The 24,147-nt window shown below is 45.7% G+C and overlaps 1 protein-coding gene across 1 annotated transcript in view; it reads right to left on the bottom strand.

Moving 5' to 3' along the window:
- Positions 1-209: 209 nt before the first annotated feature.
- Positions 210-24,147, bottom strand: part of LOC124722476 (collagen alpha-2(I) chain-like) — an 85,350-nt gene continuing 61,412 nt past the window's right edge. The window contains exons 2-4 of the mRNA XM_047247634.1: positions 18,410-19,147; positions 15,428-15,534; positions 210-462 (exon numbers count right to left, since the gene is read on the bottom strand). Of these exons, the coding sequence (XP_047103590.1) occupies positions 370-462; positions 15,428-15,534; positions 18,410-19,147 (938 nt within the window). The 3' untranslated portion in view covers positions 210-369. The remainder of the gene's footprint in view (positions 463-15,427; positions 15,535-18,409; positions 19,148-24,147) is intronic.

The following is a 24,147-nucleotide window of genomic DNA, read 5'->3' as shown; positions in this document are numbered from 1 at the left end:
TCAAAAAGTAGCTGGGTCCCACCGTGGACACATCGTACATGCTCATAGAACAGCGTTTCATAGAGAACGAATAACAAGTGAATGGTGGTGGGGGTTACAGCATTGTTGTTACAAGGCGCCTCCCCCCCCATCCCTCACTGTCACACGATCCCCAGCCACCGGATATGGTAATGCAAGTCTCAGCTGGTCGTTTACAATGACTACAAATATGGGGTGATAGTACTTTATTTCTCAGTAATTAATGATTGTTAATACAAGACGCTACTTCTTACTATTTTATGATAGGTTATAAAATGCTTAAATTCATGAATAATTTGTATTAGTAAAACACGTAAGTTATATGATATTCAGCTGGGAATGAGAATAAACTCAAATGGCTTCCTCAGTTCCAGATTTAGCGTCTCCCATGCACTCAAAGGGCAATTCGAAGGTGTAATTTGAATCGTCCACGATCACGTACATCTGAAACAGTGCAATAAATTTTCAACTGGACAAAAAGGCAAATAAAGGCGAAGTTTGCTTCTCTAAGTGTCTTCTATGGAGAAAACTCAATCTTTTTTATAGTCCGTTATTTCAGTCATATATGTTACAGTCATAATGTGTTTTTAGTTAGAACGCGTTCTTACTAGTTAAAACTACTTCGTCAAAACGCGTTTTGCCTAGTTAAAACTAGTTTTAACTGACTTTCGCTTTTGACCAGTAATAAATTCTAGTTGTAACTGAGGCTATCGGTATCAACTAGTTTCAGCTAGTAAGAACACGTTCTAACTATACTAGACAGAACTAGTTTTTTACTAAATGCATTTACGGGCAAATATTAAAATTAAGAGCAACTACGTGTTGATTGAAATAAAAAACAGGATTTTTGTATTGTGTAATGGAATATTTATTGGAATATTGACAAGAAGTTCAAGTTGTAGGTATCTGGGCTTTTCGTGAAGTAGTTGCTGCTAACCCGACGTAGGAGCAGGTCAGAGCGCGGCCGCTATTTCTGTGTTGGTCCCTCCCGCGGTTGGCTGCACCCTGCGGCGCTCTCATTTGGCTCCTCTCGGGACGGATATCCGGACATCCACGCCTCGTACGTATTTACGAGGGCAGTTCAATAAGTAATGCAACACATTTTTTTTCTGAAACAGGGGTTGTTTTATTCAGCATTGAAATACACCAGGTTATTCCCCAATCTTTTAGCTACACAACACTATTTTTCAACGTAATCTCCATTCAACGCTACGGCCTTACGCCACCTTGAAATGAGGGCCTGTATGCTGCACGGTACCATTCCACTGGTCGATGTCGGAGCCAACGTCGTACTGCATCAATAACTTCTTCATCATCCGCGTAGTGCCTCCCACGGATTGCGTCCTTCATTGAGCCAAACATATGGAAATCCGACGGTGCGAGATCGGGGCTGTAGGGTGCATGAGGAAGAACAGTCCACTGAAGTTTTGTGAGCTCCTCTCGGGTGCGAAGACTTGTGTGAGGTCTTGCGTTGTCATGAAGAAGGAGAAGTTCGTTCAGATTTTGTGCCTACGAACACGCTGAAGTCGTTTCTTCAATTTCTGAAGAGTAGCACAATACACTTCAGAGTTGATCATTTGACCATGGGGAAGGACATCGAACAGAATAACCCCTTCAGCGTCCCAGAAGACTGTAACCATGACCTTACCGGCTGAGGGTATGGCTTTAAACTTTTTCTTGGTAGGGGAGTGGGTGTGGCGCCACTCCATTGATTGCCGTTTTGTTTCAGGTTCGAAGTGATGAACCCATGTTTCAGCGCCTGTAACAATCTTTGACAAGAAATTGTCACCCTCAGCCACATGACGCGCAAGCAATTCCGCACAGATGGTTCTTCTTTGCTCTTTATGGTGTTCGGTTAGACAACGACTGACCCAGCGGGAACAAACCTTTGAATATCCCAACTGGTGAACAATTGTGACAGCACTACCAACAGAGATGTCAAGTTGTGCACTGAGTTGTTTGATGGTGATCCGTCGATTATCTCGAACGAGTGTGTTCGCACGCTCCGCCATTGCAGGAGTCACAGCTGTGTACGGCCGGCCCGCACGCGGGAGATCAGACAGTCTTGCTTGACCTTGCGGCGATGATGACACACGCTTTGCCCAACGACTCACCGTGCTTTTGTCCACTGCCAGATCACCGTAGACATTCTGCAAGCGCCTATGAATATTTGAGATGCCCTGGTTTTTAGCCAAAAGAAACTCGATCACTGCCCGTTGTTTGCAACGCACATCCGTTACAGACGCCATTTAAACAGCTCCGTACAGCGCTGCCACCTGTCGGAAGTCAATGAAACTATACGAGACGAAGCGGGAATGTTTGAAAATATTCCACAAGAAATTTCCGGTTTTTTCAACCAAAATTGGCCAAGAAAAAAAATGTGTTGCATTACTTATTGAACTGCCCTCGTAACTACCACTTGCCCTACCAAACAGCTTATCCACAGGAAACAGTTTCAGGAATCACCATGTTCTCTAAGCCGAGTGCACGAAACGTATTCGCAATTGTGAATATGGACCATCATGAGCTGTATGATGGAATGAAGAAAATGATAATTTGTGTCGGACCTGGACTCGAACCCGGATGTTACGCTTATCGCGAGCGGTCGCCTTACCCTTAGGCTATCCGAGCACGATTCATGGCAGACCCAGACTACCATATGTCATCAACCACGTGTCTACAACCTGTACTCGTACACCCATTGTGTATATTCCCATACACGCGAGACATTTTACTTGGAAGTCGCTTCCCCGACGTCGGCGGATAAATACGACACTGCAGTGCCCGTGTTGTTCGGAATTATGATGCATATCCAAAAGGGGCACTGATCGTAATTAGGAATAACAGAGACATTGCAATATCTAATTTATCCACTGACACCGGGCAAGCGACTTTCAAGTAAAATGTTTCGCCTGTATAGGAATACACGTAATGGATGTACGAGTACAGGTTCTAGACGCGTGGTTGATGACATATGGAAGTTTGGGTCTAGTTGTGAGTCGAGATCGGATAGCCTAACGATAAGTCGGCCTTCAGCTGTGGAGCGATGAGGATCTCCCGGCCGCTCCGTGTCGCGTTTCCAGGCTAGTATCGAGTGTCATAACTACGTTCCTGACATCCGAGGACTCTTTCATATTGGAAAGCTACGATCAAGCTGCAGTTTGACGCAACTTACTCCAGACCCAAGGGCCACGAAGTAGAGAGATTTTTCGAGACGTGATACATATTTGTCCGTAAGAGCGGCTGTGTATTCACTTGTCTATCGTCTCCAACACTGTATATCTCCAATTCACTGACGATGACGCCTCTGACAGATCCCTCAGCCACTCGACAGAAGTTTACCGATTCTGCCACTCTGACGGAAACGTCGGTGTAGTAACGCTTGATTGTTTTGGACTGGGAATACAAAATGTGTGCGTGATTGAGCTACCAGTTGAAGTTCCAGCGGATTTAGTCACTCTTGCTCTTCGACCCTATGGCATAATCCTCGACCATATGGCTGAAGAATGGAAGACCTTCGAAACGGGCGCCGCCATGTAGCTTCAGATCTCACGATCGCTGGTTGCCGGGCGATAATTATTTACGGTGGTCAACCGAGGATTTGCTACAACGGTAGACGGGTAAGCCATGTACGTACGGAATACCTGCAACGCCGTTTCGTGCATACGCCCTCTAATGATCGTATTCGACCAACGATAGTGACCTCTACCCCGATTACCTATGCTGCGGCGGCGAGACAGGAGACGCCAGCTGTCTATCATAACCATGGTGGTACAAGCCTAGGAGGGCCCTGCAACAGTTCCTGATAAGCCCCCAGCGTCTTCTCGCACCGATGCCCCCGTCGCCGATTCCGGTCACCGTGCTCTAAAATTCTACCACAGTTCTCGAATTCTTATATGACAGGTTTCAAAGTCAACGTGCCACTCGACGGTGTAAGATTTCCCGAAAATTGCGTATCGATATGCGTAACCGTTCACGAAAAATACGGATGTTACTCCTTATTTGACTCACCCCGTATTCTTCGGATTACTTCCGCGGTCGTGTAATAGGACTGCGAGATGCTGGGTGTTCCTTCTGCGATACTGAAGAAAGATTTGGTAGGAATTAGCCACTGTACAGGATTGCTGGCAGCGCTTGTCTCGAGAATGTATGGTCGCAAGAAGACCGGGCTCCAGACGGCCATGTGACACTACCGAGAGGGAAAACCATCGCGTTCGGCCTATGGCTTTGATACGTACTACGACATCTGCAGCCGCAGTATGAGCAACAGCTGAACCACAGTGACACAAAGAGCTGCCATGAATCGGTTACTTCAAGGACAGCTCCGAACCAGACGCCCTGTAGCGTGCATTCCACAAAAGACCACAAAAGACCGCCATTTCCGACTTCAGTGGTGTCAAGTGAGGGCTCATTGAAGGGCAGGGTGGAGATTTGTTGTGTTTTATGATGAAAGCTGGTTCTGTCTCGGTGCCAGTGATAGCCGTGTGTTGGTTAGGAGGAGACCACTTGAGGGCCTGCAATCAGTCTGCCTCCATGCTAGACGCACTGGACCTACACCTAGAGTTATGGTCGGGGGTACGATTTCGTATGACGGCAGCAGCACTCTCGTGGTTATCAGAAGCACCCTGACTGGAAATTTGTTCGTCAGTCTGGTGATTCGAGCTGTTGTGCTGCCATTCGTGAACAGCGTGCCAGGGGATGTTTTCCAACAGCATAACGCTCATCCACATACCACTGTTGTAACCGAACATGCTCAACTGGGAGTCGACATGTTGCCTTGTCGACTCCCTTCCGCTGCTCGATCACCAAATCTATCTCCAATCGAGCACATATTCGATATCATTGGAAGACAACTCCAGTGTCATCCAGAACCAGAATTAACCGTCCCTGTATTGAGCGATGACAGAAGCGATGAGCGATGACAGAAAATCCTAGGAAGTTCTGGTCTTACGTTAAATCAGTAAGTGGCTCGAAACAGCATATCCAGACACTCCGGGATGATGATGGCATTGAAACAGAGGATGACACGCGTAAAGCTGAAATACTAAACACCTTTTTCCAGAGCTGTTTCACAGAGGAAGACCGCACTGCAGTTCCTTCTCTAAATCCTCGCACAAACGAAAAAATGGCTGACATCGAAATAAGTACCCAAGGAATAGAAAAGCAACTGGAATCACTCAACAGAGGAAAGTCCACTGGACCTGACGGGATACCAATTCGATTCTACACAGAGTACGCGAAAGAACTTGCCCCCCTTCTAACAGCCGTGTACCACAAGTCTGTAGAGGAACGGAAGGTTCCAAATGATTGGAAAAGAGCACAGGTAGTCGCAGTCTTCAAGAATGGTCGTCGAGCAGATGCGCAAAACTATAGACCTATATCTCTGACGTCGATCTGTTGTAGAATTTTAGAACATGTTTTTTGCTCGAGTATCATGTCGTTTTTGGAAACCCAGAATCTACTATGTAGGAATCAACATGGATTCCGGAAACAGCGATCGTGTGAGACCCAACTTGCTTTATTTGTTCATGAGACCCAGAAAATATTGGATACAGGCTCCCAGATAGATGCTATTTTTCTTGACTTCCGGAAGGCTTTCGATACAGTTCCGCACTGTCGACTGATAAACAAAGTAAGAGCCTACGGAATATCAGACCAGCTGTGTGGCTGGATTGAAGAGTTTTTAGCAAACAGAACACAGCATGTTGTTCTCAATGGAGAGACGTCTACAGACGTTAAAGTAACCTCTGGCGTGCCACAGGGGAGTGTTATGGGACCATTGCTTTTCACAATATATATAAATGACCTAGTAGATAGTGTCGGAAGTCCCATGCGGCTTTTCGCGGATGATGCTGTAGTATACAGAGAAGTTGCAGCACTAGAAAATTGTAGCGAAATGCAGGAAGATCTGCAGCGGGTAGGCACTTGGTGCAGGGAGTGGCAACTGACCCTTAACATAGACAAATGTAATGTATTGCGAATACATAGAAAGAAGGGTCCTTTATTGTATGATTATATGATAGCGGAGCAAACACTGGTAGCAGTTACTTCTGTAAAATATCTGGGAGTATGCGTGCGGAACGATTTGAAGTGGAATGATCATATAAAATTAATTGTTGGTAAAGCGGGTACCAGGTTGAGATTCATTGGGAGAGTCCTTAGAAAATGTAGTCCATCAACAAAGGAGGTGGCTTACAAAACACTCGTTCGACCTATACTTGGGTATTGCTCATCAGTGTGGATCCGTACCAGATCGGGTTGACGGAGGAGATAGAGAAGATCCAAAGAAGAGCGGCGCGTTTCGTCACAGGGTTATTTGGTAACCGCGATAGCGTTACGGAGATGTTTAACAAACTCAAGTGGCAGACTCTGCAAGAGAGGCGCTCTGCATCGCGGTGTAGCTTGCTCGCCAGGTTTCGAGAGGGTGCGTTTCTGGATGAGGTATCGAATACATTGCTTCCCCCTACTTATACCTCCCGAGGAGATCACGAATGTAAAATTAGAGAGATTAGAGCGCGCACGGAGGCTTCCAGACAGTCGTTCTTGCCGCGAACCGTACGCGACTGGAACAGGAAAGGGAGGTAATGACAGTGGCACGTAAAGTGCCCTCCACCACACACCGTTGGGTGGCTTGTGGAGTATAAATGTAGGTGTAGACGTAGAACGTGCATGGAACCCCATCCCACAAATAGGCGTCCAGCACCTGTACGAAACAACGCACGCACGTTTGCATACTTGCATTCAACATTCTGACGGTTACACCCTTTATTAACTTACCAGAATTTCGCATTTGAAATGTCTTGTGTCACGCTCACAGTAACGTGTGTGTTAAACACTCAAATATGTTATTTAGACAAATGTATTACCGAAGTTTCATTACTATACATTAACTATTTTTTGGTATTGAAATTTCTTCCGTCAGTGTGTTTACGAGTCTTATGGTGACGTCACACAAAAATATTTCATAAATTGCATGTCTTTATATCCTGCCTGGGAGCACAGCCAGATGTAGACCCCAGTCGACGTGGTTCCAGGACTACAATCTGTCTCTAAATTTTTGCCCGAAATGGTTTATGTATAGTCAGTTACACCAGTCCTGCCAATATTCGAAACATACTCATTATTAATGTACAGTTAAATTCCTTAGGAATAATTTTTTCAAATACTGCAGTGTTTTAGCCGTCCAGCGTGTGTCTTAGGAGTTCTTGGGATCAGTCGAAATTTCGTTAATACCAATGACAATATTCAGAGTTCCCTACAGTTAATATGTGAGACTTACCGTAATCTCGCGTATTATAATAGTATTGCAGGGTTTATTTTATTTAAACATAGTAATTATGCTTCATTCCACTGGGGGTGTTGCCTGGCTGTAAATGAAGTCATCCTGCAAGTTTTAGGAGAATGATTGTTGGGAGGGAAAGTGGAGGATAGCAGGCTTGTTACTGACCTACGTTTGTCTGTAAAGGCGTCGGCGCGTTACAATAGCTTTGCTGTTGCAAGACGTCCCCTGCCTGAATGACTGAATGCCATTGTTGCCAGCAACTTGGTCCCTCACGTCGGAGGTGATTACAGATACATATTGTTTAAGTAATGCTAATTTCTCTACCATGCCTGGGGAGACTGTCTGGTGTAGTGTTAGGCAGACATGTGGATCCCCCCTGTTCACAACCTGGTGGCTATGGCCCCACGATGAGTTCCACACCCTACCGTCATTATCAAGCGATTACACGGGAGGAGTTGCTCGTAATCTAGGCGTGTAATTGTAGCAGTCTCCGATATTTCCACCGATCTGTTCGGTTCCGCTTGTCGTTATTACAGTGGGCGGGAGATCCGTCGGCCGGATCTGATACACCAGCAGTCATCCAACCGGCACGGAGGGCGGACTTAGCGGAGAACACTTCTCCCTCCAATGTATGTTGAAGTTCGCAGCAAATTACTTCTTTGTCTCCCATGCTTGTGGTTTGTCTTCATTTTAGACTGTCTTCTCGTTGTTCTTTGGGCAGTTTCTTCGACGCTACCTATATAGCGAGCAGATGCGGCCGTCGTGTGGTGACGCTGCGCGGCAATTTTCGGCACAGCGCCTGTATCTTGCTGCTGCAGAACCGTCCAGCACGTTCGTAGAATGTGCGGACTGTCACTCTGAAACGGTCGCGAAGTCGAGGAACTTCTACCAGGTCATTAGTGAAGTTCGGACTGCGCAAGGGGTAGAGTTTGCTGAATCTGGTCCTGGCGGTTTTCTTCGCCACTTGGACGTGTGTTCGCCAGGTAAGTCGGCGGTCGATGGTGAAGCCGAGAGCCGAGAGAGTATGCCGTAGGACGCCAAGGACGCGACTTCCACCGACGAGAATCGGTGGCAGGCCTGTGTAGAGCGCGAGCTGCACGCGATCGATCTTTGGTGCGTCTGAGGTGTACAATTAGTACAGAAGTGGCCCCAGAACAGAGCCTTGCGGCAATCCTGTACTGATTGGCGAAAGGTAGACAACCAATTTGCAACTCTCACGTGGAATGTCCGACCTTCGGGTAGGAACTGACGTGGTGCACATGTGACGCCGAAATCCCAAGTTCAGAAAATTTGAACAAAAGGCCACGGCGCCACACGCTGTCGAAGGCGATCGACACGTCGAGGAACACAGCGCCAAGTACTGCCGCTGCTCCAGGGCGTCGAGCGCTCGTTCCACAAGGCGGAGGAATTGGTGAACTGCCGAATGACCCTTGCGGAAACCGATCTGGACCTCAGGGAACAGGTCTTCGATGTCGATGACGTGCTGCTGCCGATGGACGTAAACTCTCTCAAACACCTCAGAGGCTTCCAGCAAAAGACAGAGTGGCCGGTAATTCTGCGCGTGGGGCAGAACGTTCTCCAACTTAGGTAGCGCAACGATTTCTGTGTGCTTCCAAGCCTGTGAGAAGTCGAAGGTCAGAAGGATTTCACTAAAGATGGTAGCGACTTCATTAGCGGCCGCTGGTGGCATCTTCATGAGAAAGGCATTTGAGACTTTATGATGACCAGCAGCGGTCTTGGGGTTAAGGGGAGAAGCGACCTCATCTACAGGCGTGTCGACGATGGCGTCTTCGTCATGTCGAGCAACGGAGTTGCAGGGAAGTCTATCAGCGACCAGGTTCTCATATGCTACGTCTGCCGACTCTTCAATTGAGTTGAAGCTATCTTCAAGGACGCCCGCTAAGGCGTCCGCCTTCGCGTCCGGTTCGTAGACAGTCTCATTGTTAGCTACGAGCAGTGGAACACGTTGCGTGCAGCGAAAAAAATGCTTCGCCGTCCGCCAGGCCGAACCGTCTTCAAAGCAGAGAGTGGCAACCTTGTCACGCCAGTACCAGCTGTGGTGATTTTCAATAGCGACCTTGATCTCGCGACGCACACGGTTAAGAAAACGACAGGTGGCTGTGTTTCTCGTCATTTGGTGTTCCCTGTACATCCAAATTTTCTCCGTTATTGACACTAGAATGACCGATGGCAGCTAGCTGGAATGATCTGGTGCAGTGCACGGTGCAGGCGTTGTTGCTGCACGGGCAACAGCAAGTGTGACGTCCGGAAAGTGTTGAATCGCTGCGTCCACACTGACGTCCTTAGGGGCAGAGCGGTAGCAAGTGAGTCTACCAGGGAGTCTTCGATGCGATCCCAGTTGATACCGGCGAGTAAGATGCCCCTCCTGCCTTGCTGCAGGGCGTCAAGATCGACATCGAACACCACAGGAACGAGAGCGGACGAAATTGCGTTCCGTGCAGTTGCGGTTTTCTGGTGTGGAATTCCCTTGACGACGGCAAAGTCGATAACGTCCAGCTGACTGCGGCCAGGGAAGACAGTCGGATCGTACGGCTCCACCACAATCGTCTCGTGTCGTTCAATAAACCTGAGAAGGCGGCGACCGGTGGAGTTGGTGAACGTGGAGTGACAGGTGTCGTGTTTGTAGTTGTGGTCTCCAGCAACAAAGGCCTTGCCTCTCAGGGAGAGCAGGGCTTCGGTGTCCTCAGGTTACAGAGGACGGAACGGAGATCTGTATACTGCGATTAACGTGATTTGGTCCACGAAGGTATGGGCGATCACGCCGGTGGTTTCCAGCGAAACCAGCGGTAGGAGTTCAATCGGATAGCGAAGTATGCCATTAGGGACGTGGACTGCGGTTCCTCCGACTACCATCGGTCGATCCGTGCGGAATCAGGAAATGTTCACTGTTCGGACGTCAACGCCAGATTTCAAGTGTGGTTCGCTGAGTAAGCAAACATCAACACCTTCACTAGGAAGAAATTGGCGGAATTCGACTTCGTATGCCAATGACATTCCAAGCAACTGTCGTCAGTCCTCTAACATAGCCTATTATGCGTCTGTGGGTGACTATTATTGGTGGCGGCCTGACCGGCCATCGCCGCTGCAGCGGTGAGTTGCTGCTACAGGATTTCAGTTACGTCGCGTTGGACACGGGAGCCGTGAGCTGTGCAGTGAGAGTGGTGAGGTCAGCATTCGAAGCAGCAGACGCGGCCCCGGCGCTGGATCTGAGGGCAGCAGCTGCCTCGTTGTGAGAGTCCACAGGGATCTGATCGACGAGGGAAGGTGTCTTCCGCCTGCCAGCAATGAGTCGAACTCCGTGACAGCGAGGTGAGGAGCCCGTTTGAGACGCCTGTGATGCAGGGGCAGGATGAGGTCGACCCGCAGACGGCTGTTGCGCAGGACCGGCAGTCGCAGGTGGTGAAGTAACCTCCGATGCAGCCGGAGCCGTATCTTCAAATGCTGTTGGCGAGGGAATATTCCTCTCGGAGGCTGCCACAGCGAAAATAACATCAGGTCGTGTCGTTACTGGCTTCTTCGGGCGTAACGAAGGAGACAGGATACGTTGACGAGCGACAGTGCGCTTCCACACGTCGCAGCGGCGGCAGCTGGCAACGTGATTGCCCTCACACGCCACGTGAATGCCCCCACGGAACACGCATTTTTGTTTCTCGGTCGGAGGACGAGTGCAAGCGCGTCCAACATGGTTGCCGGCGTATTTCACACAGCTGCCCGGCATGGAGCAGTGGCGTGCAACGTGATTTATACCTTGACAGCGAAAACATTGCACTGGGCCCATCTTGGAACTGAAATATTCAGTCCGCACGGTAACATCAGCAATGCACTTTAGTTGGCAAAATTTCCTGTTTTCAACTCTGTCGAAACAAATAACCAGGAAGAGTGGCATGTCTTCTCGCGACTTCATCTTCACCACCGTAGGAACCCGGAAACCCAGGTCGACGAGCTCTTGATGGAGCTGATCTGCTTTCATGTTGAAAGGAAGCTTGCAGATGGCGATCCTTAGGACGTTGTCGGTGGAGGAAGTGTGTGTGTAGAACGGTGTGCCCTTGTCAGATGCCTCCTACGGACTCGGCGTTAATCTTCGGCCGTACGGAGCGTTGAGCCACCTTCACGTTGTATACGGCTGTTGTCCAGCTTCTCAGGAGATGCTGCAGTATCTTGTATGTCGATCAATATTGGAGAACGATCGGTGGGGTAGAAGGGTACTTGTTCGGCGCTGGAGTGCGAGGTAGGTCTTACGGTTCTTCAGTGAGCACGTCGAACGTGTTTGTGAAGTCTGGTGGCATTGACGTAGTGAACTGCATTCCTCTGGTAGCAGTCAGCATCAGGTGCAACATTTAGTTTAGCCCTTTTCCCTTTAGGCGACCCTCGAACGGCGTAGTTCGTAACAGGCTCTCTACCCTTGTTACTCTCACATTTTCCTCCAATCTGAGTCGCGGAGATACTCTCATCTTCAGATTCAGGGAGCGGAACAGACAGCACGGTCTTCACAATCTTCATAGCCGTGTCCACCGTGTCCGTTGAAATATCGTGGTTCGGGTAGGTGGGACCGCCGATGGCTCATTCGCAGCAGGGCGGCGATCTTCCATACCGTCCACATCACTAATAGCGCGCGCACATCTTCTCGCGTCTGCAGATCTCAGCAACTACATCCAAGTTTAAACCTTTTATAATGGAACTTTCCCAGTAATTTCCGGGTAGTGTGTCTGTGATCGTACCCCAAGCAACGGTGTTCACGGCTGTACATCACGTGTTTGATCTCGAGAGGTGGTCCATCCTGTAGGTGGCATACCTTTCCACTGGTGAGCTCTCTAGGTGCGCATTTTGTAGTGCCATGCAACACACATACAATATCTTTAGAAGCAGGATTTTACAATGACGTCGGACAATCTACTAATGTAGTGGTTGTTTGGCAGGAGGTTTATCTACAACTTTTACATACAGTATCTGTGGTTAGAAATCGGTAGTGCTTATCGAATATGCTACTACATGATCTAAATTCATTATTTCTACCCCATTTCTAGCCCACACACTTTGACGTCACCCACAACCACACCAGCACCCACTAGCAATGGAGTAATTGCTTTGCAATGATAAATCGAGGCCCATGCTGCGTTGTGATTGGATGAGAGCATCATGACGTCGACATGACGCGACTTTGACGCGACGTCGATGTTGACGTGCCGTTGAGGCATGTAGGTGTGGACGGTGTGCCTCAACCTCATTGGTCCACCTTGGAGAGAAGTTTGCGTGATAACTCGCTACCTCTATTATCGTTACTTGCCACTATTTTGCAGGAAGAGTGGTATGGTTCCATACAGGATCTGTATTTATACATTCCGTGAGGACTGGAAGCTATTTTGGACGCCAACGATTTTCCTAGACTTATTAGGCATGGTAATGTGTTGTAGTTCTGGTGTCTAAGTATTTTTATTTAACTCATAAATCTCGACACGTCTTTCTTGACGGAACGAAATCGACAAATGTGGAAGTAGTACAAAGTACAAAGGTATTATAATATTCTGCAATAAAATCAGAAAGTTTACCTATAAATAAGCTTAACCCATTGAACAGGAAACGTCTCTTAGGGAACTTATAAATACAGGTAAGAAAATTCAGAGGAAGACAGGTCTAAGGAAGACCAGCAAAAAAAAAAAAAAAAAAAAAAAAAAAAAAAAAAAAAAAAAAAAAAAAAAAAATCTCAGACCATTCTTTAAATGGGGCCTTCTGTGGCGCACGTCAAAGAATGTCACTGAAGAGAGTGGTTAAGAGAATCCCGGAATATATCGAAAGCAGGAAAACTGGTTTACTGGATGGAAGAGTATGGAAGAAATTTACTGCTGACCACTATATTTGCATACCAGCAATGACATAAAGAGATTAAAAGATCAAGGTGCTCGAAAATATCGTGAACTATCTGATAGTAGGAACACAAGGAATCCTACTCAGGAAAATGAAGTAGTACTGGGATGGACGTAAGAAAAAACACGAGAGAAAATTGATGCCTAACGCTCTCTTACTGATTTATAACAGACCAGTCGCGCTGTAACGTATATGTTTCTTCGCAGGGCAAGAGGCAATGAAGAGGATGAAAAGTTTTGAGAATTACGTTTAAAGGAAACTCAGTATGCGGATGATACGGTTGTGAGATGCGACCAACTGAGGCGGCTGGACGATGCGTCCTGAACAAACAAGCACACAGTACAATCTAACGCTGCTACCTCGCTCCCTACCTCTCTTTGTCCTGATCACATGATTAGGACGCTTTCTGCCGGCAAATGGTAATATATGGCATTCTCCACATGCAGACTCAGTTTCAGCTTGAGACGTCGTGTAATACAGATGTAGAAACAAGCGATAGTGCTAGAACGACGTTAATGTCGATTATATCGCGTGCACCTCCACTTGCTGCTGCGCACCATAACCCACCAATTTAATGGACCTCTACCAGTCAGAGATCCAAAATGAACAGACTCAGTGCTCAAGAAAACTTCAGGAAAGTCCTAGGGGGTGCGGACAGTTTTTAATTTTTCAAACACTCACAAGATAGGAAATCTAGATGAAACAGTTCGCGTTACAGAACTAATACAGTAGTAGGATATTCAAAATTAACATCTCTTAAGACTTGCATGGGAAAATGGCAGATGGTAGTAAAGGCAATGATTCATAGTGTTGAGGACGGATTGGGACCACGTACTCAGCTAAAAAACGCTACGTGAAACAACTGTACAGGAAGAGGGGTACATTGTTTCGAGTATCCAACTAAATTATTAAACCACTGTACATACGCCAAGTGCTATCGAGCGTCACATCTCATTAATTCAGATGAATTAAAGGAGAGGCTGTGTCGAATGCTTATGGAAAGTTGGGGATTTTTCTGTGCGTTGTACGTTGGACCCTTACGTCAGGGTAATCAGTTTCATTTTACACTAAAAACTATGTTTTGATTAATCGATTCCAAGTACACGAACTACGGGAAGAAATGAGATGTTAGTAGGGACGAGACTATGTTGATTATTAGAAGTAAACGTACATTTTTAGAGAATGTGTGGAAATCTGTATACTAAGCAATTGGATGCTAAAGTTAACAACCAATCCCGGATAGTACGGGACAGCAGGGGACATACTGAACAAACAAAAAAAGAAAATTCTGCAGCACAGGACATACGCGCATTACGCAGAAGTAAAAACTGTACGAGCTAGATAATAATAGAAGAATTCACCCAGCTTCCGATCCATAAATCGTTATGAAAAGTAGGCTTTTTACCGGACGATATGAGGGAAACCGAGGCACGTCGTACAAGAACTGTAGTTGGTAGAGGCTATAAGATGAGATATACAGCTTTCACTTCTTACAGTAGGTGGTGCCACAAATGAAATCCATTGTCGGAAACGATAACTGCAGGTTTGATGCGGATGACAGGTAAAAAACAGACGTGACATCATTCTACAGTTCTTTATATACACGACTGACCGACTGATTTGTAGATGGTGGCGAACCTGGAAGAAGACCTTTAAAATTTTATCTCAGGAATGAAAAACATAGCATAAGATTTGAAGAAAATTACCATTCGTCAAGCCTGCAAAGTATTTTATTTGGCTGGAAGGGCAATGTGGTGGTGGTGGTGGGGGGGGGGGGGGGGGGGCGAAGGAGGGAAGTACCTACAGTGTGAAATCATATGTTAGAAAAAGAGAACAGTAACACAATTCAATAAAAGATACAGTTTGCTGTTTGACAATCTCTAGGTTCAATAGAACGACATCATTACCTCAGCCACATTCTGCCTTCGCACAGAGGGACAGCCGCCGAAATCATGAGAACATTTCGATGTCAAGCTGCACAACTACTTTACGTTTAGTACTGCCATCTGTAAATTGTGAATTCGGAATACCTGAGAAATTTCTCTTTCGTAGTAGGTCCAAATGTGATGTACACGGCTTGGCAAAGAGTAGATGAACTAGACCCTCGGAAACTGTGGACAACTGCTTCAGAATTACGATTCAGTTCTAAGGAAATTGCCAAAGCCCGCGTGACAAACGATGCCGTTACGAAGATGGTCTCTGTGAGTGTGTGAGTGTTGTGTCAGCTACAGTGCTCTTACTTACCTCTTTCGTATCACCCTCTAGTAATGGTATGGAATTGAAACGCTCCACAAGTAGTGGTTGCTCAGGTTCCTGTGCTAAGACCACATCAGCATTGCCTGTATCTCCACCTGAAAGGAGAAACAAAGACAATGTTCCGATCAAGAAAGTTTCTTCAAGTTCAGCTCATTTCTTCACGATGCTGTAATGTGTAAACTAATGAACATCTGACTTGGAGTTGCTTTTATAGATTGAGCTACTAACATATAGGGTATGTACAGTCGGTACTGATGTCGCTGCCAATGCTGCCAATGCAAAGTGGTCTGGAGCTGAAAAAGTGATAGTCCCTGAATAAGTTGACTAGTATAGAATCTTGTAGAGGAGGCTTTAGTGCAAATTACTCTGAAAGAAAATCAGAGTGGCATTTGTATAAGAGAGGCTACGTCAGTTCAGAGTTACTGTTCACGGCACAGCGTTAACGAGATGTAGCAGGTCCGAAGTATCACCCTTACTGAAAGTGTGTGTAGCTTTCTACTCAGTCGTCCTATTTCAGTTCTGTTTCATTGAGGGTATTAAGGAAGGTAATTAGAATATTAGTGTGAGTAACGTTTTCATTGACTTACACAACAGTGTGTTAGAAATCCATATCAAATATGTGACTATATAATGGCTTTCCTTGTAAAACTTTTACCGAAAATTAGCAAAAAATTTATGTACTCAGCGTTATTCAGGAATTTCCGAAAGGGCGCTTCCAGTTTATGTTATTTTGTAGTAGAATGTGAAAGAAATTTCTGACCGTCTTTGTCTCTGTACTTTTGAGGTTAGACATACACGACGCAGAGTCACATTGAACAGCTGTTTTATAGGTTAGGTCGACCGCAACGATCTCTGTTGCTTTTTTTATCAATTAAATGTATATGTACCAGATCCTTTATTATTAATGTGTTGTTAAATTTGTCTCATTTTTGTAAAACAATCTGCGGATTCGAGTACAGCGACTACTAGTGCATCGAAGTTACAATCCACAGAATCGAAGAAGCATGCCTGGCCAAATATGGAATTCAAGAAACAGACTGAAGCAAAAAAACAAAAGTCGCTGATTTATATAACACAGTAGGAAAACAGGAACTGTCGTTGGCCAGTCAAATAAGCCATCGTTACTCTGCTGCCTCTAATGCTGCCAGTATCGTCAATGAAACCGTGGCAGAGCCACCACTGCAAACTCATAAATACAAACCAGCGGTAAAATTATCAGCAACTCAGTATTAAAATGTCTGGCGATGATGCATTTTCCGAAGTCGTCGAGGGAAAGTTACCTCAGTATCAGCACATTACTATTACAGATTCAATAAAAAAACACACTGCTCATATCTAACCCACTTACGAAAACATGTTAGAAGAAAAAATTCGGTGTTACCTATCGGATACATACATAATATAGACTCGTGCCGAAGTCAGAGTACAAACATGCTTAAATCATACATCAGAAGGAATTTTATACGTTCAATTTGAGGTTGATTTTAAAATGGAATTTAATAGTTTTTCAGGGCACAAACAAAAGTTTACTGATGGAAGTGATTCGGACGCTAATGTTTTTATTGCAATGTTGGTTCTATTACAACTAGTTTCTAGACAATTTATCACAAAAGAAGTTGTGATACGGAAAAATCTTACACCTTGGTCACTTCGTTTTCGTAGACCAACAAGGCTACAATTTTTACACGAAAACACATAGTCTACTTTAAACGAGAAGAAATATACTGATGATCAAATTGTGTGCTACTTCGTCTGAAATCATTTACGATTGCAAAGTAATAATAATCCATTATTAAACATATTTACCATGATGTACTAAATCATCTATGCGTTGCTACCCGTGTATAGCAACGTCAAAACATTTTAATACTCTCGGTTTTATAAAAAAATATAGTGATACATGTTCTCAGTATACGTTATGGATTATCAGCCTTTTACGCCTGGATTCATTGCTTTAGTATTTACTTCACCTAGGATATAAACCTGCAAGTCAAAAAAATGGCAGTTGCGTTCAACGGAAGGCAAATATCGTTTTGAGATTCGGGAAAAAACAATTCACAAGCGATTTCAAAGGCACCTAGGGCTTCTTGTTGATCGTTCACAAGGTGGGTATGGATCCTCAAATGATAGCATCACTTCTCGTTCTCTTTTTGAAAATCATCAGTGTTTGCTCAAAAACAGGAGCTGGACGAAGATATCCTCCATCTATTCCACGTTACCTTACAGGTCAGCCTGAGCATCGAAAAATTTAAAAAAATATTGTCGTGATACTATGGAAATGTGCACAGACAATTTTCCTTGGTATTAAATATCTACGACAGTTCATAAAGTCTTACCGCACAGTGCCTAGATATCAGAATCAACAACATTGTAAATAGGTCATTTATCTGAAATTGCTCAGGAAGCCATAAATAAGGACAAAAAAATATTGTGAAGAGTCATCCAGGAAAAAATCATGCAGCAATACAATGGAAGATGTATTACATTTCTCTCCTGCTGTCTTCAGATACAGCCCGATCAAAATAAAACCCAGAAACCATGTTTTCGTAAGTGGGTTAGATAAGAGCATTGTGTTTTTTCATTGAGTTTGTAACAATCATGTGCTGATATTGAGATAACTTTACCTCGACGACTTCGTAAAACGCATCATCGCCCCAGAGCTTTTGATTTTTCCTGATTATGAGTCTGAAAATTTTCTAGAAATTCGTGATAAGTATGATACTGACTTCGATTTTAAACTTTATAGTCATCCCATCACTGAAAGCGACTGATTTTTTAACTGTACATTTTATTTCATAATAGCTGAAATCTCAATGATTTTCAAAAATATCAAAATCATTATTTGCTATTTTAAATTTTGAGACTGTAATATGGAACTCGTAATCAGCAATCTCAAATACCCTTATACACCAATTTACGTTTAAATGTAAAGCTTTTTCTATTTTTGGTCAAAATTTGTATGATACAGACCACTGTATGATGGCTGTGATGCTGCTGATGTCTGCAATGTCACTGCCAATGGGCTGCATGCTGATGACGGTCCAGCTCCCAATGACGATGCAGCTGCCAACAGTGGTCCAGATGCCGATGATGGTCCGGCTGCTGACAACGGTCTTGTTGCCAATGACTGGCCAGCTACCGAGGATGGGCCGGCTGCTGAGGACGGACCGGCTGCCGACGATGGTCCAGCTGCTGATGATGGACCAGCTGCCGATGATGGACTGACTGCTGACGATGGTCTGGTTCCCAACAGCGGTCCGGTTGTCAACGATTGGCTGGCTGCTGACGATGGGCCGGCTGCTGAGGATGGTCCAGCTGCTGCTGATGGTCCAACTGCCAAGAGCAGTGCAGCTGCCAATGATCGGCCAGCTGCCGAGGATGGGCCGGCTGCCGAGGATGGGCCAGCTGCCGAGGATGGGCCGGCTGCCGAGGATGGGCCGGCTGCCGAGGATGGGCCGGCTGCTGAGGATGGTCCAGCTGCTGCTGATGGTCCAACTGCCAAGAGCAGTGCAGCTGCCAATGATCGGCCAGCTGCCGAGGATGGGCCGGCTGCCGAGGATGGGCCGGCTGCCGAGGATGGGCCGGCTGCCGAGGATGGGCCAGCTGCCGACGAAGGTCCTGCTGCCAATGATGGGCTAACTGTTGATGACGGGCCAGCTGTTGAGACTGGTACTGAAGCTACAGCTGCTGCTGCTTTTGCTCTTGCAGCTGAAAAATTCAAAGTTGTGATTAATATTGCGCTGTAAGACAAACAACATAACAGCCACAATGGATGCATAAGTGTACAACAGTTGAGAACATAGACACAGGGACAGAAGCAATACATGTACTGATACAAGCAGTTACTGAGTAACTGTGAACAAAGTATGAGAGGTGTCTAAATAAAACCAGGTGGTGACTAGGATGGAAGGTACCAAAAGAAGGAGCAGAATGTAATTTAAATCTCAAACGAAGTAAGCCAACGTCCACTGATAAAGAATGTTCTTCTGCAGCAACCCATAGAGAGGATGGGTCAACACAGTCTCACCCGGCGTAAATTCGTATTAGTAAGCAATTTCCAAGTCAAAACAAGGCCCCGGGAGTAGACAACATTCCATTAGAACTACTGATATGACCTTTGGTGAGCCAGCCGTGACAAAACTCTTACGTTGGGTGAGATAGATGTATGAGACAGGCGAAATATCCTCAGACAGCAAGAAGAATATAGTAATTATAATCCCAAAGAAAGGTGGCGTTGACAGGTGTAAATATTACTGAACTTCCAGTTTAATAAGTCACAGCTGCAATATACTGACATGAATTCTTTACACATGAATGGAAAACTGGTAGAAGCCGAACTCGGGGAAGATCAGTTTGAATTCCATAGAAATGTTGGAACATGCGAGGCAGTACTGACCCTACCACTAATCTTAGAAGATAGGTTAAGGAAAGGCTAACCTACGTTTCTAGCATTAGTAGACTCAGAGAAAGCTTTTGACAATGCTGACTGGAATACTCTCTTTCAAATTCTGAAGGTGTCACAGGTAAAATACAGGGAGCCAAAGGCTATTTGCAATTTGTACAGAAACCAGATGGCAGTTGTAAGAGTCGAGGGGCACGAAAGAGAAGCACTGGCTGAGAATGGAGTGAGACAGGGTTGAAGCTTATCTCCAATGTTATTCAATTTGTATATTGAGCAAGCAGTAAAGGAACCAAAAGAAAAATCTGGAGTAGTAATTACAATCCATGAAGACAAATAAAAACTTTGAGGTTGGCCGATGACATTGTAATTCTGTCAGAGACAGCAAAGGACTTGGAAGAGCAGTTGAACAGAATGGACAGTGTCTTGAAAGGAGGGTATAAGATGAACATCAACAAACGCAAAACGAGGATAATGGAATGTAGCCGAATTAAGTCGAGTGGTGCTGAGGGAATTAGATTAGGAAATGAGACACTTAAAGTAGTAAAGGAGTTTTGCTATTTGGGGAGCAAAATAATTGATGATGGTCGAAGTAGAGAGGATATAAAATGTAGACTGGCAATGGCAAGGAAAGCGTTTCTGAAGAAGAGAAATTTGTTAACATCGAGTGTAGATCTTTCTGAAAGTATTTGTATGGTGTGTAGCTATGTATGGAAGTGAAACAGGGACGATAAATAGTTTAGACAAGAAGGGAATAGAAGCTTTCGAAATGTGGTGCTACAGAAGAATGCTGAAGATTAGATGAAAACATCACGTAACTAATGAGGAAGTACTAAATAGAATTGCGGAGAAGAGAAATTTGTGGTACACCTCGACTAGAAGAAGGTATCGTTTGGCAGGAGACGTTGTGAGGCATCAAGAGGTCACCAGTTTAGTACTGCAGGGAAAGGGGGAGGGCAAAAATCATTGAGAGAGACCAAGAGGTGAATACACCAAGCAGATTCAGAAGATTGTAGATTGCAGTAGTTACTCGGAGATGAGGAGGATTGGACAGGATAGAGTAGTATGGAGAGCTGGATCAAACCAGTCTCTGGACTGAACACCAAAACAACAACAAGCGATTTTACCTAAAATGCCTTGAGTTCTTTCACATTTCTAGTGCCAGTCAGAGCTACGACTGTAGTGACATGATAACGTAGACGGTTACCAAATTCCCGTGAAACCTCAAACTCCAAATACAAAATTGATGTTTAAAAAATTAATTTGACCAAGTTCCATTTCAACCCTGCAGTATGTAACACCGTGAACAAGGGCGTAAGTTATGTAAATGCTCTTCCATGGATGAACCCGTCACGAAGTCATCAAGGTAGCTGATGCACTCCGGTATGTACATCAGTTATCCCAACAACAACAAAAACAAAAAACAAAAAAAAACGCTTAAAATCACTGGGGGCGCTATGCACTCCGTACGAGAGGTGCTGATATTGGTACAACCCACTGCACGTGTTAGTTAGAAGGAGCCGTTTAGAATCTTCATCCAACGGAACCTGTAAAGAGGTTTCAGATAAATCACTTTTGGAGAAAAACTGTCTCCCGGAGGGTTTAGCCATTAACTCGAGCTGGTGGGGCAAAGAGTAGGCGTCACTGATAGATTGAACCTTAACTGAAACTTTAAGGCCACATTAGAGGTGAAGCTGACCAGTCAGTTTTGTAATAATCACCATTCAATAGACTGTAAATTCTGCTTTCACTTGACTATGCAAAGCCACTGGAATAGTGTTCGCATGGAAAGAGCGCGGCCGCGCTTAGCGTTTCAAAGCAGTGTGGGTCCCATAATTAGTACACCAACCTAATCTATCAGAGAAAAGGGACGAATGGAAAAACCAAAAATAGTGCGATCATCCAGGCAGAACAAACTTGCGGTTCAAATGGTTCAAATGGCTCTGAGCGCTATGGGACTTAACTACTGAGGTCATCAGTCCCCTAGAACTTAGAACTACTCAAACCTAATGGCTCTGAGCACTATGGGACTTAACTACTGAGGTCATCAGTCCCCTAGAACTTAGAACTACTCAAACCTAACTAACCTAAGGACATCACACACATCCATGCCCGAGGCAGGATTCGAACCTGCGACCGTAGCGGTCGCGCGGTTCCAGACTGTAGCGCCTAGAATCGCTCGGCCACTCCGGCCGGCAAACTTGCGGTACCAGCATCATCCACTACCACAAAAGTCAAGTAATGAACCACAGATTTATACGTAGGGGCAGCCGTAAACCACCCCAAAATTTGAATATGCTCCTTTTTTTAACTCACCAAATGTCGAGTAACTGGAGACAGCGATAGAGATTCCAAACCCACGTTAGTTTGTGAGTTCAGTAAAATCACAGCTGCACCCATGTCCACTTGTAGTGTGGGCATCTTGTCCATCACTCGCACAGCGATAGACAGTGTTTGTTATGATTCGTAAGCATTAGAGGCGACTGACACACGTGTCCATTTCTACAGTAAGGATGTGAGAACGACACACAGACGCTATATATCTTTTTTCTTACAGTTGTTGCACGTCGCCCAGCGCTTAGACCACGCGGCCCCACCATGTTGCACGAAACAGTATGGGGATGATGGGACCGCGGCCGAACGCAGCCGATTCTGTGGTTGCTTGGCACGTCGATGTCCTGTGCGGTGCGACTGCCACGTTTGTGCAACTGCCACGTCCAGCTCCCTCCTCCCCTCTTCCCAGAGAACTGACCGGCCTCTGACGACCAACAATAGGAGCCTACGTGTCGGTGTCACATCAAGCCTCAATCTGGTCACCAGCAGCACGAGATACCTCAAAAGTTTGAGCAATAGTTAACGCTTCAGCCAAAGATGACTTCTCGCACTATAGTGAGTGTTGCTGCACCTCCTTGTCAGGAGCCAACCGAATGATGGCGTTACGGACCATAAAATCAGCATGGGAATCGCGATGAACATCGGTAACAAATTGATGTTTGTGACTTTAGCAGTGGAGTTCGACCGCCCAAGTTCAGTAGTACTTGTGGAGCTCTTTATGACAACGATAGACCCTTACATGCTTGCATTTTTGGTGAAAATTTGAAAACAACTTACACATTTCGTCGAACGAAAGCAGTGCGGTTTCTTTCAGTGGGGCTAGCTGGCACAATTAATAGATCCGAGAAGAAATACAAGAAAGAAAGAAGGCGTTATATATATTTGCATCAGTGACACCAGATGTTGCCGCAGCCGCTTCTCGTAAGCTTTCCAGTCTTCGGCCGCATCCTAGTAAGGGAGAACGGCGACGGGTACGCCGTCGGCGTGAAGACCTGCATAGTCAATGTGGCCGACAGATGCGAAATAGCAACCGTAAGAGCCTGCTGCTGCTGCTTCTGCTCGAGGAGTGATTGGAGCATTGTTCCATGGACAGAAGAACTGAAGGAGGAACTAAACAAACTGAGCATGTGGAAGTGAACACGTTATTCATCGTCAGTTCCATCGTACTGTAACGCAACGTCAACACTACGGCCACAATGAACCAAAGTTTATTCTTCTTCCATATACAGGTAAACAACAGTTGAGAACATGAAAGTAAACATAGAAACATTTCAGATACTGATATAAGCAGCTGCTGACAGTAAATATGAACACAATATGAGGGCGAGTTTCTGCTGCACTGCGCTTATAGAGATGAGGTCTCCGGTATACGGCGTGGCGGATAGCGAGCCGTGTGTACAACTCATGTGGCCCACCGCACGTCGCTGCTGCTGGCCAGCCTGAGAAGTAGCTTCTGGTGGAATATTCGAAGAATAGCGCGCCGGAAGACTGGTGCAGCGGCGCTTATAAACGTACAGGATTATACCAGTTAACGCTTTATATACTGAGGAAGACAGAGAGGGATAGGAGGATCTCAGAATACGACAACGAAGTAATGGCAGTGGCTGTGATTGAACCGCTGCTACATGAGATGGTGTCAGTTGTATGTTAGTGCTACCGTCCCATGTCGTTATTAGTGTAACATGTCTGGGTGAAACAACGTGCAAGAGGCAGGTGCCAACGACTACGGCGATGACTAGGACGACGCTAGAGGTTCCCATGTCCGTCTTCAACGAGGCGGTCATTCCTGGTCACAAGACCGTAGGATTACGCCTGGCGGTGGCGATATCTTTCAAAAATGGTCCACCAAATTAAAGGAGGCACCAGGCGAACGGCCACAGAGACGACGACTCTGACTTCTTCGAACAGTGCTAGCAAAACCCTGAAGCCACTCGTTGCTTCCTCGTGAACATACATACGGCCCCTTTTAACATCA

The sequence above is a fragment of the Schistocerca piceifrons genome, chromosome X (genome assembly GCF_021461385.2).
Source record: "Schistocerca piceifrons isolate TAMUIC-IGC-003096 chromosome X, iqSchPice1.1, whole genome shotgun sequence".
NCBI lineage: Eukaryota > Metazoa > Arthropoda > Insecta > Orthoptera > Acrididae > Schistocerca > Schistocerca piceifrons.
This window is presented reverse-complemented; position numbering and strand designations above follow the sequence as displayed.